At 37.4% G+C, this 17,180-nt stretch overlaps 1 protein-coding gene across 2 annotated transcripts in view; it reads right to left on the minus strand.

Moving 5' to 3' along the window:
- Positions 1 to 600: 600 nt before the first annotated feature.
- PTDSS1 (phosphatidylserine synthase 1) overlaps positions 601 to 17,180 on the minus strand; it is a 29,490-nt gene continuing 12,910 nt past the window's right edge. Inside the window, exons 6-13 of one of the 2 annotated variants that reach the window (XM_036406935.2) lie at positions 14,721 to 14,872; positions 12,667 to 12,808; positions 11,638 to 11,750; positions 10,101 to 10,166; positions 7,190 to 7,289; positions 5,964 to 6,032; positions 5,369 to 5,438; positions 601 to 3,998 (exon numbers count right to left, since the gene is read on the minus strand). In XM_036406935.2, the coding sequence (XP_036262828.1) occupies positions 3,889 to 3,998; positions 5,369 to 5,438; positions 5,964 to 6,032; positions 7,190 to 7,289; positions 10,101 to 10,166; positions 11,638 to 11,750; positions 12,667 to 12,808; positions 14,721 to 14,872 (822 nt within the window). In that variant the 3' untranslated portion in view covers positions 601 to 3,888. Of the gene's footprint in view, positions 4,002 to 5,368; positions 5,439 to 5,963; positions 6,033 to 7,189; positions 7,290 to 10,100; positions 10,167 to 11,637; positions 11,751 to 12,666; positions 12,809 to 14,720; positions 14,873 to 17,180 lie in introns of both variants that reach the window. The other variant, XM_036406934.2, reaches the window with a different exon arrangement.

The raw sequence follows: 17,180 nt of genomic DNA on the forward strand, positions 1-17,180 counted from the left end.
AAGGCAAAGTAATTTAGGCACTCAGTGGCACTTTGTACTGGCTGTTTACTTGGTGACAGCCTGTCCTGCAGTCCTCGTACAGGAGGCCTCGTTTCTTCTTTGAAGGTCTGCCATGAGACCATCTTGCAACTCAGCTCTCCCATCCAACAATAAATAAAACCCAAAAAAGAACTAGTAAGACAAGAACTTATCCTGTACACTAGAAAAGCTTCAGAAATGATAATGTAACTGTTCTTGTTATCAGATCTGCTGCTCCAAAATAATAAATTAGAGCAAAACCTTAGAGTGCACTGTAGGCTGCCCAGGAACCACCACATTTGTCAAAATTCATTCACTTAGAATTAAATATAAGAGCTTCTAAAGGCAATATGTCAATTTCCCATGCCTTACAGGTACAGACAAACACACATTCCAGTGCCATGGGTTGATTTACACAATTATTGCAAAATACAATACTTTGCAATCAATACAAATCAATTCTATTCAAAAATTATTAAACATGTGGTAACATCTGTGTCCTCTTGTGATAAAGGTAAAAAAAAGTTTTAACAGCTGGAACATCAAATGATGATCTTCACAGAAGAGTAACAAAAGAATTGGTTAAAGCCACGCTCAAAATATTTAATAAGATGTGGTGTATGATCCATGCAGCAACCTTAATAGTGGAATTCAGTACTCAACATGAGCTCTGATTCATTGTATAAATCTATTTTTAAACTCTCAATTTTTATTTAATCTACTACTTCGAGTTCTTGCCACTACCCTCTGCTTACACCACGCTGCCTCAAATTAGCCTCCCTTCAGTGACTGACATTGATGGACAGCCTCTGGAGGGCCAACTCCAATCACTCCACAGCAGCAAGGGAGATTACTGGAGGACAGAGAAAGGAAAGAATATCAGAAGCAGGAAAGCAGGAATGAGAGGTTGTGGCAGAACAAGTAGTTTAAAACAGGACAGCACATCCATGACTGTTACAAAACACTGTTCAAGCAGCAGAACTCACACATGGATGCTTGTTGCTAAACAGCTCAGTGATTTGTCATTTATAGGTGTTACACACATACAGAATTCAGCAACAGCACAGTAGCTGATAAAACTGAGATCACTAATTTTACAGCAGTGATCAAAAGCACCTTTCCAATGCCTTCCAGTGCAAAGCTCACATCCAAAGAGATGGGCTGAAAATACAGTTGTCAGTCAGTGGAGGACTTGTAAGAACACATGAGAATTCCAGCCAGAACTGCTGATAGAGGAGATAAAGTGCCATTTACCAAGCAGCACTTGAATAGTTTACTTATGTTTCCCTTTTCCCTAGCAATCTCTCTTTTAAAGTAAAGAAAGAAAAAACCCCAAAAACACAAGAAAAAAACCCCAAACCACCAACTAAAAAAAACCAAAAAACCCCCAAAACACCCCCAAAACAAATAACTAAAAAACCCAAACAACCAACACCTTCCCAACCCCCCCCAAATGAAACACCACACAACAACCAAAAAAACCCAACCAAACACAAACATTTAAAGTAAAAAGACTTAATTGGAAATAATTTAAATGTGTTGTCAAACAACATTTTTTCAGAACAAAGCTGTTGTAATAGTGTACAGAAGTCAGCTTCCATCAAGATGACACTTCAATATTTCTCTTTCCAGTATTTTTAGGGTGCAGTTCAGCAATGTGAGCACCAGGCCTACATGTACAAAACATGTGCTTGTCCCCAGGCAGGTAGATGACGTACTTCAGCATCTGTTTACACATGTAAGCTTTGTATACATAGTTGGTGTGTATGCCCCTTGCAAGTACAAAATAGGCTCTCACACTGGAAAACCACAGTACTTAAAATACCCAAACCATTAGATTTCAAATCTCTTGCTTTGGTATTGAATCAATAGAAAATTTACAATGCCATTCTTCAGTCTTGCACAGACTGAGTTTTTAACCAAGGAAATAAAAGAAATAACATGTCTCAGTATCCAAAGAAATCTACAAATACATTCATCAATATGTAGTACATTACAAATACAAAGGCAATATATGGAATTGCTATAGTATGAATAAAAACCAAGTAGTTGTAGGAGAGCTTGAAAGTCTTCCTAACATATTTTTTCATGTAACATTAAATGTCACTGTGGCAATGATGATACAGCAGCTCGTACTACATTACTTTCCAAGCTGTACACTCCATGTTTGATTGAAAAGCAGGGTAGGAAATTAAAGGCCTCTGAAGAGCTCAGCAGCAACACTTAAGTGCATTGAAAACATTGATAATCTGTGGCACATAGGAACTGATGGATTACACAGGATACTTTCTTCTATTTACAGTATCATACACTTGCATAAAAGTCTCTGCTGCATTTTTTCTTTAGTACCTAGCCTGTGGCAAATCACAGTAACATTAGTCAAAGAAAAAGCAAATCCTATTTTCTCATAAAGACTAAGTAACTAATGGGTATCACTTATCCTTGCTTAAGCTACCTACCCCTCTGAATGCCTTGAATCCCAAAATTTAATTGGCACTAAAACATTTTGATAACTTAATACAGAAACTGATTGCTCATGATTGCTTACCTCTTGACTTAATCATTACATTCACTGCTGGAGAATTATTCACTTTGCTAGATGTCACAATTAATATATTAAAAAAAACCAAAAGAACACTCAGACAAAAAGTAAATCACCCCTCTCAAAACAAAAAAAAAAAAAAACAAATTGCAAGAAAGAAAAGAGAGACTTTGCTTTTGAGTATCTGATGCATGACAGGAAACACCAAAGCAATGAGCTCTATCACATCATGCTGCCTCTCAGACACCAAACACTACCGCAAGTCTTCACAAATAATTGTGTTTATGGAGATAGTAAGCAACTCAGCTTCAGCAAAAAACTGCCTTATCACCAAGCTCAGTAGGGCATCTGAGCCTTCAAAGCAGTTTCTGATATCAGTCTGAAGACAATAGGATTTCTGGGTTAGTTAGGATGGAAGCAAATAGAAGTAGGAAGAAAGATTGCACACAATGTGGCACAGATGAAAAAAAGACATATTTACACTTGAAAATGCAAAACACACTACAGTAGAGGAGGAAAAACAATGAAATAACACGACCTTTGTCACTGAGAACAGGAGGCATGGCCCTCTACTATGAAGCAGATTTTTATATATGTATTTTAAAAACTTTTAAAAATTGAATGTGTATGACTCAAGCAGGAGGACAATGTAGAACAAAAAAATCCCTGTGTTTGAAAATCAATTTCACATCCTTTACAAGAAACCTGGACCCATTTCCTTCCTGGTTAAACCCTGACATAAGGCCTAAAGAGCCTTTAAATAAAAGCAAGCAATATGAAATTTTTAAATACTTACTAACAGTTGCATGGGAAAGTTTTGTTGTGAGACTGAGAAGGAAGGGCAGAGCTGCTTTTAGTCAAAGGGTTGCATACTCTTCTAGAAAACAACACAATAAACCAGACCAAAAAAATTCAGTCAACTACACCAACTCACTATCAGTTTACTAACCTTTGGGTTGAAGTCCTCAACTAATCTATTAAAAATGGCCTTGCAACACCTGAAAACAAAACAGGGAGTACCTGCTATGATAAAACAACATTTTTTTCCAGTATACCCCTCATGAACTTTTGATGCCACCTACTGATGAAACTAGATATATATCAGTGAATGGCAAGTGTCATCAGGCAACAATTTATATCAGTGAATGGCAAGTGTCATCAGGCAACAATCTGCACTACACTGGTGGCTCCATCTTCATCATCCTTCTCTTCAACATCTCCTTTTTTACTTTAATTTAAAAATCAATCTTCCATTTGGTAATTCAGAGCCAGGTCTGATCTTCTTTGTCACTTCTGGTCACACTGTAGGATATCTTTAGATACCACTCTTATTTCTTGCCAATTCCATTTGATACTTTTGATTTGGAGTGTCGATTCCTCCTTCTAGATGAATGGCTTTCACTATTGACTGAATGTTTTGGTGGACTATTGTCAGCACCTGCTGAGAAATAAATATCTATTTAATACATATATATATTTATTTAGGTGACATTGTCAAGCTCCTATCTGAAAGGCAGTAAGGCTTTTTAGAGCTACAGTGTTAACAGTATGGATTATTTCAGGCTAATACAAATTGGTTGATACTTGTACTCCATCTAGTGGCCTAGTTTTTTTAAAGCAATTCTTAAGACTCCTGTAAAATTCTTCCCCCGCCCCCCCCCCCCAAAAAAAAAACAACTTGAAGTTTGCTATAGCAGAGTACAGTGGTGAAACATCTTCCAATTTAAATCATATCAATAATTAAACTTCCCCATTTTTGTTAGTGGCAGAAATTAAGAATTATTTAAGCAAAGTCTTAAATAAGAGCAAGAATTATTTAAGTAAAGTCTTAAATAAGACTTTAAGCAAAGTCTTTTAAGAGTACACGTCTGGACTTCAGTCTTTCAAATGACAGAATATGTTTTATTCTGAGAAAAAAAAGGGAGGCAGTGGGCACCAAAACAAGAAATCAGGAACAAAATGTGAAAGAAGCTTGAAGCCTGTAATTATTGAAGTAACAGGAAGCTACAGAGAAGGGGTTTTTTAGTCAGATTTTTCCAGCATGCATAAATGGAAAAAAACATTCTGAGTACAAATCATTTTTCTCCAAAATCTAAAATTCCACAAATTTACTAAACTGAGAATAAACATCCAGAAAAATAATGTATGAAATATAAAGAAGATCTGTTTTAGCTGCTTTTCAAGCTTATGATAAATAAGAAATATTTTTAATTTTACAAACACCTGGAACACAAACTCTGACAGATAACTTCCAGGTGTGAATTTCTGATATATGTTCAATAAGCAAGACCACATCACAAAGCCTATGGAGGAGGCAGATAATTGACCTCTAGTGTAGGGAAAAGAAGTCAGAAAGAAGCTGCCTTTGCTTAGTGCAGAGAAAGCTGCTTATGACCATCAGGACTGCACTGACAAGGCAAAAGTCAGTAAGAACACAAGCTCCAGGGCCCATTGCTGACTATTTCTTAGCAAGAAGAAATAAAAGTACAGCAAATCAAACATGCAATGCTCAGAGAGAAAACCTGCTCACAACAGTTATGAAATGCATAATGCCCAACACCTACAATAGTGGCCTGGAGTAACAGCAGAAAAAAATCAGTTGACACATTAAAAAATAAATCCATTTCCAAGAATCAGAATTTAAAAGTGAGCAAAGAAAAATAGCTCTGTAGATGATTTATCTGCATTGGTCCTGCAGAGATGTTAAAACAAGTCCAGCTGAAACTAGGTAAGTTTCTCAAGCCTCATTTTCTAGAGCTGAGCCTTAATTATACCATTTCAGGAATACAGCTACAGAAGTACCAATACCTCTGCTGAATTTAGAATGAAGCCAGGAAGCATCTGGACTGTATGGACTGTCTTCACTTTCTGATAAGGTCTGCAAAACAAGGACACATGTCATTGGGATGCTGGTGATTCATGTTATCAGTACTCCTCCCACTTGCAAATGGACTTAGAAACTGTAGCAGAAGTCCTCATAAAACATTCAGACAGTACTTTGGACTTTTCCCTTCCTAGTTAGAAGGCACCACATAGATGATACAGTAGGAACTCACCACTTGCCACGTGATCTGTTGTGTAACCAAGTATTCTTAATATTCCCCTAGCATTCCACCTGTACAATGGGAACATTAGCTAACCATTCATCCTTGAACGCTGTGCTAAAATTACGACCTCATTTTGAGTAACTAAGAGGACAGCATTCTTTAGAAACCACAGTGTAATTTGGGATCTGTCCAAGGCCTGCTGAATTCAGAGTTCTTTCTCTTGACTTCAGTTACACTCTAGACCATCCCCCCCTTATCCCTATTTATGCTAACTCTGGTAAAGAATTCCAAAATCTAGGAGCTTTGGAGTCTTAACTCTGGAATGAAAAAAAGCCAGGCTTCTTTTATATAAGTACCTTTTCTCGGTGGCCGTAGTACTCTGCATACCAAACCATTCCATATAAACACAGGAAAGTTGTAAAGGCCTAAACAAGGGTGGAGAAGAAAAAGAACAACAAGAAAAACAATCTGTAAAACTTTTTCCAAATTCCTTGCTGATTCAAGGTCTCAGAGTCCCTGGAGATGCCACATTTAGACTTACATGCTCTGTTTCTCCCTGCATCTTTTGTCAGGATCAGTAAGACTCATGTGTCAACTTCAAGCTACACACAGAGCCTGCCACCATGGGGTATGCAGAACAATTCTCAATGGAAGCCCAAAAATACATCCAGATCACCCACAGGAAACACTGCCAGCAGGATTTCTGTCCACACTCTGTACAGTCATCACACAAGGGCTGCTAGGCACTTGTAGGTATATTAACAGGAACCACCAGACTGGGAGAAAACCAAATTCTCCTTCTCTGCCCCATGCTTCAGGCTAGGTCACATACTCGGTTTCATGGTACTCTGATCTGAGAAGCAATTCAGTACTTCTCTAAAGTAGCAGGAATAAAATCACCAGGCTAAATAAGAGAACAATAAATTCTGACTCCCCATCACCTGTTCAAACTGTGTTCCCAATTAGAAGGGAGAAGTATTTATCTGTCAGCCCATTATAAATGGCTTCTTTTTCACTGACTGTGAAAAATGTGCTTGGCATCAGAGTTACAAATCTGGCAAGACAAACGTCCATTTACTGTTATAAAATGGGCATTTCATGCTGCATTTGCAGTAATCACACTGAAGTACAGAAAGTTACAGGCTTAGTGAGAATGATTTGCTTGATAAATGAGGGTTGTTTATGTAGTTGTAAGACTTCAGTGTGGCACAACACACATTGCTTATTAACACTATCCATTAACTCCTGTTCATTTCCAGCAGGCACTACAGCAAGCCCCACCAAAGCTAGGCTCAATCAAACTGACATCATCTCTCATAAAGATAAAGCTTCCTATAACTACTGTTTGTTTCATTGTTAAGCACCAGTAATCTGTAATGTCAAGAAATGAGAAGTTATTCTAGTCCCTTCAATGTGAGTTCTAAGCCATCTAGCATTTGTTTTTACTAGGACATGCATAAGGCTCTTTTACCAGCATTGCCCCACAATGATCCCCTGCTGCCAATGTTCCAGAGAGGAAGCTATTTAGATGCTTTCAATGCTTTTGTCATGCTTTATGTTTCACATGAGAAATTTCACTTACCACACAGAGAAGCCAAAACACAACATACAGTATTTGTGTTTTGGAAAAAAGATCTTGTCCAAACTTGATGCACACAATAGCTTCAAGGAAGGCAATTACCCTGTGGATAAATGAAAGCAGGAAGGAGAGTGATTAAAACCACTAAGGATTTAACTCACATGTTCACAACTCCGACCCCAGACTGTCAGCTCTAAACAAGCACTACCCTCTAGTGAGCACTCACCTCCCTGACACCACCATTAACTGAAACTCTGACAAATGCAATTTTCTATCTATACTTTTCTCAGCATAAACAGCACACAAAAAGTGATTGACTGGCAGTTCACTGTTCCATGGGGCTCAAGGGAACAAGGAGTGTGTGCCAATAGCAGAGAATCTTCAATTGTGCCTACCACTGTGCTTCAGTTCTCACCACGTATGAATTTCTTTTCCATGCTGAACACCCAACAGACTCCCTCGATGGATGAACTAGAACTGAGCTTTGTTTATTTCTCTACTAGATGTAAATTTACTACAATTCTAAATTGTCTAGTTTGTTTGCTTCACATGTATTTCCCATATTTTCACATATGAGAAAATTCATATGAAACAACATTTCAAATTCTCTGAGAACCCATGCAGTTGCTCTGGTTTATCTGTAAACTCAGGTCCACACAACAGCCGCAGAGGATTTGGGGAGAAATGTGAGAGGAAAAAATGCAGTTTTTACTTTCCTCTCTGACATTAAAAGGATCAAAACAAGTATCTCAATCTCTCTCTCTCTGCTACCAGGTGTTTACATCTTTTCAGGTTCAACGCTATGAAGGCTTTTCCACTACTTGTTTATGAATCCAAAGTTTCTATTGTTTGCCATGAAAATAAATCTAGTTTGTATAGGTCCTGAAGAGAAAATTAGGTAGGTTTAACAATACAAGTGTAGAAAAGTGACACTAAAAACCTGCATTAAAAGTGCAGGAAATTGACTCATCTCAATCTGAAGCAAATAATGAAAAACACTATTAAATTTAAAGTGTAATAGTTAGCTTGCTCAGTAGAGGCTTTAAGGTTGTACATCTGAGCAATGCATGAAAACTCCTCCTCACCCATGTGCAGACACACTTAACATCACATCAAGTGTTCTACTTTCCCAAGCTTGACACTGCAGGACACATTCCCTACCAGCACTCTCAATAACCAGTTCACAAAAAAATGGCACTACTGCCTTTCAGGGAAGACCCAGTTTCCCCCACAAAAGAGGAAGGAAAATGTGTGCTTGACTAAATCACTGTCATTGCAGAGATGGTCCTGGTATAAGTAATAAATCACAGCTTTCCTTGTACTATTCAATGTGACTTCCAGCATGATAAATGGGGCCAAAACTTAAAAATGTGGCAGTAACACCCAACTGACCAATACACAAATCAATGAGATGCATATTAACAAAAAATTGAGAGCAGTATTATTCTCTTTAGTAACTATTTTTCCTTCTTGGTTTTATATTATTCTTACTGATCTAGCTGCAGAGTAAGAAATCATGAAACCAGAGTGGGAAAAGAAAGACCACTGTCAGGAAACAAGCACAGGGTTATGATACACTCAAAGGCATAAACAAAACAATAGGCTATTTTTAATAAGGACTCCAAAAATATAGCTGTTTGCCCTGAACTTATACATTCTGTTATTCCTGTCAAGAATACTTGGGTTAAGCACATTTTACAATAGGAAAGCTATTATAGCTGATGAAAAGAGAAAGAAGGATGCTAACAGTGAAGGGTGTTAGTGTCCTACTAAAGGGGAATGAGAGCACTCCATAAAAATAAATATGGTAAGTTTTCTTTCAAGCAAAATGGTCTTGTAACATTCTAACAGATTTTCCTTTTTGAAAGGCTTCATCTTAATGAAAATAGTGCAATTTCAGCAAGACTGTTGCACTGACCTTGTTCATGCTTTACATCACTTTATATCTAACAAGAGTGATGCAATAGTTATGTCAAGTTGAAAGGAAACAGTTTTGTACTAATGAAAGGCACTAATTTTAATTATATCCATAGTTAGGCTGCTTAAAATCCCATTTGTGCCTTTCGACGTGTCTTGGTTACCACAGAAATGAATGTTCCATATACTTCTTTTAATTGCTTCAGAAATTATATTCTAGATAGTTACATTACTAGAAGATTTCATCTTTTTCTGCAATCAACAGGAATTCCTAGTGATGCTCTGTTGTTTCTAGCAGATTACAGAAGTAAGCAGTAGGAAGGAGAATACTTATTCCATACCACTTCCCACTATTAGATCAGACTGTGGGTGAATGTTCTATTGGAGTAGACAATAGAAGCAATCCTGCAGACATATTTGGGTATCTATTTTTTGACACATGTTACATTAATGTGTTCAGTGAGAGCTTTGGACCAAGGATGATGGGTTCTGTAGTCCTTAACAATTTTTCAGAAGCAACCGTGCAAACTCTTCATTTAAAGGTATTCTCTAAGAGAAAAAGAGATTGCAGTCAAGGTCACCATGGCTCATAGTACACTCACAGAAACAGTGGATAACCATGGCTTGTTTCACTGTCCTCTGCTGTGATGCTGCTAACAGCAGCAATGCCCACCTTGGCAGCCAGGGAAACTTCACCCTCACAGCCATCAAGCTGTAGAGGTAAGAGCTTTTTCCTTCTCACCTGACCAAGAATATGGGCAGAAAGGCCAATGGTACTTTGAAAGAGCCTAGCTTTATCCACCAGCTCCTAGTTATTCCTTCTGTTGTCCTTACTCCATTACTTCCCATGTTCTTCCTCCAAATTCAGAATCTCCCTTTCCTCTGAACTTGCAAAACCAAAACAAGACAAGGCTTCATGGGAACTGCCTGTTCCTGTGCTGGACCCATCCTTGACACTTGTCCAAGTGCTTCCTAGGAATGCAGCAAGAACACTTACCCAAACACCCAGCACTGAGTTCCCACCCTCTTGCACTGTGTGTCTGTGAGGTAAGCATAGTATTGCCTGAGAAGGGAAGAAAGAAAATTCTTCAGTGAAATTGAAAGTCCTCAGAATATTTACATTTAGAAAAAAAAATTATGTTACAGATGTATCTATAGTGAAAATGAAGTGCTGATGGTTAAATTCACATGCAATCATTCTGGATGTCTACCACATGGCTTCAATTCTAATAGGAGAGATTATCATATATATCAAATAGCTTGAGACAACACAGAAAACAATCCTGAGAGGAAGGACTGAGAAAGTACCCAAACTAGTAGGCTAGCAACATTTGTCTCCTGCCTCTACAGAGTCTCCAATTCTTATAGAAAAACTGCAACAGTTTCAAAAGAACTAGAGAATTCCTCCTTTTTTTCCACAGTTCATCTTTTATTTATTAACAACCACATTTTCTTGAGAAATGTGGGCTTGAATCTTTAAAGAATATGGCTATTCCATATTATGTTTGAATGGTCTAACCACTAGCATGTTTTCCTCTCAAGAACAGTAAAATTTTTCACTATTCTGAAAACAGTATGGAGGCCATTCTGCTCTGCTCTTTATGCTCCAGAAATTTAGGAGTTTTGAGAGGGGAATTCCAAAGAAGTGGAATCAAAGTTTCTGTTCTCAGGTTCTGATTTCTACTGACAGATGGAGAAGACAAGTGTTATTACTCCAACAATATGAGGACTGCTAAAGAATAAAGACTTTTACAGGAGTGCAAGTGCTACAAAGGAAGAAAAAACCATACAAATTCACCTATACAAGAGCTCACAGGGTATTTTGGGTGATTTAATTAATAGTGTGAAATCACTGCACATAACTTAAGAGACTATTTGAGGAATAAACCAATTCATGGCTGCCATTTAACTGTCCAATGTAACATCACTTTGGACATGAACAGGGAATTCTCTGCTTCTAAATTCAGATCTGTGTGCATTCTGTCTACCTCCAACCATGGAATGGGGAAAAAAAGAAAATTAAGGAACTTTGCTAACAAGGTAAAACAGCACACATGACCAAAAACAGATTCATGTTCCTATACAGCTGTCAATGCTGCATAAATATTGCTCTGTTCTCACAATAAGCTACTCCTCAATCACAATCAGGAGCTGTTAGAAAAATCAACAGCTCTGGTTTTCCTCATCTACACTTTTGGGAGCACCTGACTCATTAACTTGAATACTTTCACATGCAGTCCTCAAGGATAACATATGCAGCTACCTCACAAAACAGGGAGATGCTACACAAACAGGAGAAGGAACAGACTGGCTCTGCATCCCTATGGCAACGGTTGTTATGTACATTTTACCTCATTAGTTTATTTGTGAGGAAATACATTTTATTGACAAGAGATTATTGTTTTGCATTTTACGGTGGCAAAAGCATACATTTGTGAAATGTGCCATACTTATTCACAAACTATATGTAGTTCTTGAATGCCTAGAACTTAAATTACTTTAAACTGAAAAAAACACTGAAGCAAAAAAATTACCTTACAGTGGGTGCTGTAATGATTCCTATGAAGAGAATTCTCCCCCAGCTTAAAGGGTGGCTTGCTTGGAACACAAAGATATGTTTCAAAAAGAATGTGTTCAACTCAGTTAGCTAGATCAAAAAAAAAGCTAGTTAATAATGTTCAACTTACATAATTCCTAATGAATTAGTACAGAAAATGTGCAAAGATTAATATGGAAACTAAAACATAAGGAATTCCAGCTGTGTCTTTTGCTAGGACAAGCAAAGTAATATACTAGTAAAACAAAAAATTCTCCCCTAGAAACCTCTATCACAGTATTTGCTCTCTTTCCCAAAACTATTGAAGGGACCAGACATTAATTCACCCTGTAGAGATCTTCTGATAGCTTGCATATCCTAAATCAAGTACAAATAACCAAGGCAATTTTGGGAGAAAAGCAGAAGAGATCATACATTAAAAAAACCCCTCAAACAACTATATCAAATATTTATGGTTTTTCTTTAAAACACTAAATTAAGACTTTTTTATTTTAAAAATCACAGAAGTTTTAGTTTTAAGATTTTAAAGCATTTGTGACACACTATAGAGTCCTGCTGGATCAGTGACAGTATTCTGAGTATCACTGATCCGTTCAACAGTCAATGGGAAATGAAAAAAATCCAAGAAAAGCAAAGCAAAACAAACAAACACACACCCCCCACAAAAACCAAACTTAATCTCCTGTCAGATCAACACAATAAAATAAAAATAAATTAAAAATCCACCACCAAACTCTACTGACTAGCAGTTTTTAAATCTGTGTCAATTCCAAAAAGCCAATACAGCAATCTGTAACATTTGATTTTTTCCACAGATTCTGTAATTACACTCTTGTACCACCACATAACTCCCATGAAAGTGCCCTGTCCAATTCCTCATCATCACTTCATTTAAGTGTGTACTTCAGTAACAGACACACAGTCCATCATAATATTTTTTAGTCCAACATAGGCAGCAAGTAACTGAGCTGATGGCAGCTCTGATTTCACAGAATTGATTTCTTACCTGCCAAATAATCATGAAAAGGTAGACTCCAGCCACTCTCTGAAATGAAGACTTTGGGTCAAACCAGCGGACGTAGGTCCAGCTGGCTGGGGTGAACTGTAACACAGCTCTTTTGATCTTCCCTGTGGTTGTGTGAATGTCCCTGGGAAAAATAATGCATGGAGTAAATACAAGGAATATGCCAGAAGGAAAAAAAACCAAAAAAGCAACATCTCTGTTACTGATGTTTCTGAGGAACAATCACATTTGTTTGGTCAGCAGAGATCTTCTCAGACACAACTATGTACCAGGCAAGGGGGGAATTCAGAAAAATAATCTATTAAGCATTTCAGTCAAGGTGTGTATTTTGCTAGGAAAGTCTGCCCTTCTCTATCCTCAGTCAATAACTCAGTAACTAACTACAAAACACATTTATCATTCTCTTCACAAAGAAACAAGGACAGCAATTCTGCAACTTCCTTGGAAAATCTAGAGCCTATTTCTTCCTAGTTTATGTTGCCACTGCTCTTATCCGAAACACTCCTTGTTCTAGAGCTCACTGACATCAATCCTTCAAGAATCTCTCAGATTCATTATTCATTATTTGTATTAGGGACTGGCTCCACAGTTTGATAATAGTACACCTCCAGCACACACAAGCCCTGCTGTTCTGATAGCAGATGCATGTGGAACTCCTGGAGAGGAGTGATAACACTGTTAAAAGCTAAAAAGCCCTTAAATTCCATTTCAAAAGGGAATTTTAATGCACGTTCATCTGATGTGTTACTGATTCTTGCTTTTGATAATATTAATTCAGATGAGCAACAGCATCCAAAGGACACAGAATCTAAGAAAAACTCAGAGCTTCCTCTTCTGAAGGAAAACTAGCAGGACTAGAAGCCATTTTTCACCCTGTTATTTCTCTGGCCCTTCTAGACAAAAAAAAAAAAATATCCAAAAAATTCTCAGATTTGATAATTCCAATATTTGTGTTCTTCTAGGCTAGAGAGAGCTTAGATTAGGGAGAACCTTATAAACTTTAAGATCTGTATTTATTAAATGAAAAAAAAAAGAAAAACTAAAAGGGCACAAGCAAAAGCTTCTCATTCTCATGAAGCAGCATCTTCATGTTAAAGGTCAGAAAAATCTACTCATGCATTTAAAAGAACATGAGGAAAGATTATTACACAAAGACAGTAAAGACTAGCTGTGCCATAGATAGTCTGCTGTTTAAACTTTCAGTGAGCCCCTCTAAAGACAGAAGGACCATCAACTCTAATGGAAATGCAGAAGAACTGAATTCAGACTAAAGGCTGGATGGTTCTTAGAGTAATTAACAAATCTGTGGGTAAAAAATAAAGCAGTACAGAAATTCACACAAGGTACAAATTTGGAAGTCAAGATCTGAGTTCCTTTTCCCTCTCTCAAGGCAATTTGCTGCACTTGACCCTGTTTCATGCTTACCATTGGTAATGTGCAGATATCCATGCTTGCTACCAGCTAGCAGGGAAGAAGGCAGGAGAGGGGCAAAAAGCTATGGAAGAAACCTAAACTGGACAGCTAGGAACTGACATACTAGGCCATAAGCTGTTGCCCTTTTACACAGCAAATGCCTCTTTATTTTACAATTACTCCATTTATTTTAGAAGGTCAGCAATGAGGTAAAGCAATTCACAGCACAGGTACCATCAGCCCCATGCCTCACTGCAATTACTAGTGCTGACAGACTGCCACACTAATGGCTCACCAAGGTGAGCCCAAATCTACTTTAAAAATATAGGATGAGAAAACAATCACAATTTGTTTTGCTCCCTGACTTCCTCAAAGTTTTATGCATACAAAATAAACTGAAATTTACTGCTTTGTATTGTCCATTGGCATCAGTGCTTGTAACTTGAAATTGCAAAGGAAAATCATATACAGAGTCACATTTACAAATATATACATACAGGAACATTACTATGACACTGATATTCAACATTTAAAATAAAATTACAGCACTGTTAGCACAGGAAGATTCCATGCTATTTTTTTACATGCAAAACAATGCTTATCAAGCTTTAATTTAGACCTACTTGAAGCTTGCCCAGTGATAGGTCCTCATCTCCAAGAAACGACAAACTACCATGCCCAACCAGATGCCACCCCCGTTACAAAGCAGGATGTCCAAAATGACTTGATCCCACCAGCATTCAGCAAAATTAGGCAGAAGGTGCATGAAGAAGAGCTATAGAATACAGCAAAAAGACTCTGGGTGAGGAACAGCACAAACTTAATATAAATTCACTTTTAAAGTATACATTCAAAAATCAGCTTTTCAGTACACAGCATACTTCAAAAGGGCATGAGCCACAGCCACTGAAATTTGATGGACATCCTTCCATGAACTTCAGAAGGCCTTGAACAGAATCACACAAGGCATCAGAGGTTTCCTTCTCACTGTTTCCTGTGGAGGCTATGCTGTATATAAGGATATCATGCAGCCCTTGGCTTCTCAAAGATGATACACAATACATTAACAGAAATGTATGAAACAAGCACAACAACTGCATTTCCTGGAGGAAATACGGTGGTTTGTGCTTTAAAATATAAAATTAAGAGAATCTTTGTTTCATTTTTGCTAAATAGTTTTAACTAGTATGTTTGCTAAACCAGCAACAAGATGCAGCAAATAAAATGGATGCATTTGTAAAAGCTGCCAGTACTAAAGCATGGCGGTGTTCAGGACATAGGACTTCTTTATTTCAACTCTATTTTCAGGAAATTTAGTGACCGTAAAAATATTAAGAGTTCAACAGCATTTCAGCAAGTTTTACTGCTATATTTAATACAGAATGGCTCAAGAAGTTAAGAGGACATTCCACTCCACTGATGCAGTGAGGGGAACAACTGGCCAGAGTTAAGGCAAGATATAAATATATTTTACCAAGAGCTAGAAACAGGTTCACTGCCTCTCTCTCCTTTAAGAAAAATAAATTTACTTTCTTATTCTATGAGAAAAATCTCTGCAATTAAAAAAAAAAGACTGGAGAAGTTACCTATGGACAGGAAATCAAGACAGCCATGTGTTAAGCAGTCCCTCTGCAATACTCAAGGAGATAATTAACAAAATACATAGCAAACTAAAGAATTTGCCTCCACAAACACAGTGCAATTCTTGTCAGTTAATGTACGTACAGTGTGGCTGTGGAAGATTATTGGTATGATTTTGTAATAAAGTATCTATTCTTCAGAGATGTAAGCATAAAGTACTGAAAACAATCAGATTTGAGAAAAGGAACAAGGATGTTTTCTGTACACAACAGGAATGAATTCTGACTCACTTACAGTACATTACAGTGACTAATACTGGCAATGACAATTCCTGTGAAAACTCTTGCAAAAATGTATCAAATGCAGTTGTTTTTCTTTGACCAAGCTATGTGGATTTCAACCTTTACAAAAAAGAAAACTTGACTTTCTCTTCAGGAACCAAGTGATACAGTGTTGTTCATTGTCCTGGTAAAGTTTCCCTTTCGTATTTTTGATTAATTTAGCCTGAGAGGGGCAATAGCCTACAAATGTCAGTAACATCCAGGCAAAGACACCAGAAATAACAGATAATGAGGCAGCAAGACCCAGAGCACAGGTGTTAGCCTGACAGCCTCTAAGGTTCTCTAGCAGCTTTCTCACAATGAGAGACCAAGGTCTGCCTGTTCCTCAACTTTAATCCAAAAGTATGGAGCATGAGCCAAGCTTCCCATTTCAGAACAAGGAGCTGGCTGCAATCCATGAATGCTAATAGGAAATACTCAGTTAAATCCCTAAGTAACTGCCCTGATAACTTCTGGAGGTTTCTAATTACTCTCCTGAATTATCTGATTTATCAAAAATCCATTTGAGTGGTGATAACATATCTGTGTTTTGAACCTTGTCCAACACATTATCTGTTCCAATAATCTGCCTTCCAACAAGGGGAATATTAGACACCTGATGCTTTATCAAATTGAAGACAAGAGTTGTATGATGAACAGTAAGAGTATGAGTGAAACAAATCCAAATACATTATTTTCCAGAAGGAAAAAATTAGTACAATAACTAGCTGAGGTGTTTTCTGTGAATGGGTACTTGTGAAATCCCAATCTTGATCAATTTCAAAATCACTTAGAAAACACAGTATCCTTCAATGCCACAGAACAAAAACACATTCTGAAGAGGAACTCACAGCACCAGGATTTTCAAACCCAAAATTTAATTTTAGACGAATAAATCCTTATCTATGCTTCTAAATTACAAATGCTTTGTCAGATAAGCCAAGCATTCTCAAGACAGCAAGCTTTAAAGAAAACTGATTTTAAAGACTAAGTTCAGGTGTTTACATCAAGAAGATCCCTCAACTCCATTTCACTTGTACATTATGTATCACTATACACAATGTGTGATATTGTTACATGTGAGGGACCAAGAGAGTAGATCACAGATATTGCAAGGTGAAAAAGGAGAACAGTTGCTCTGAATCAGGAAATATGTGAAGTAGAAAAAGTAGCATGATCCCC

This window comes from Molothrus ater, chromosome 1 (genome assembly GCF_012460135.2).
Source record: "Molothrus ater isolate BHLD 08-10-18 breed brown headed cowbird chromosome 1, BPBGC_Mater_1.1, whole genome shotgun sequence".
NCBI classification, from domain to species: Eukaryota; Metazoa; Chordata; class Aves; order Passeriformes; family Icteridae; genus Molothrus; species Molothrus ater.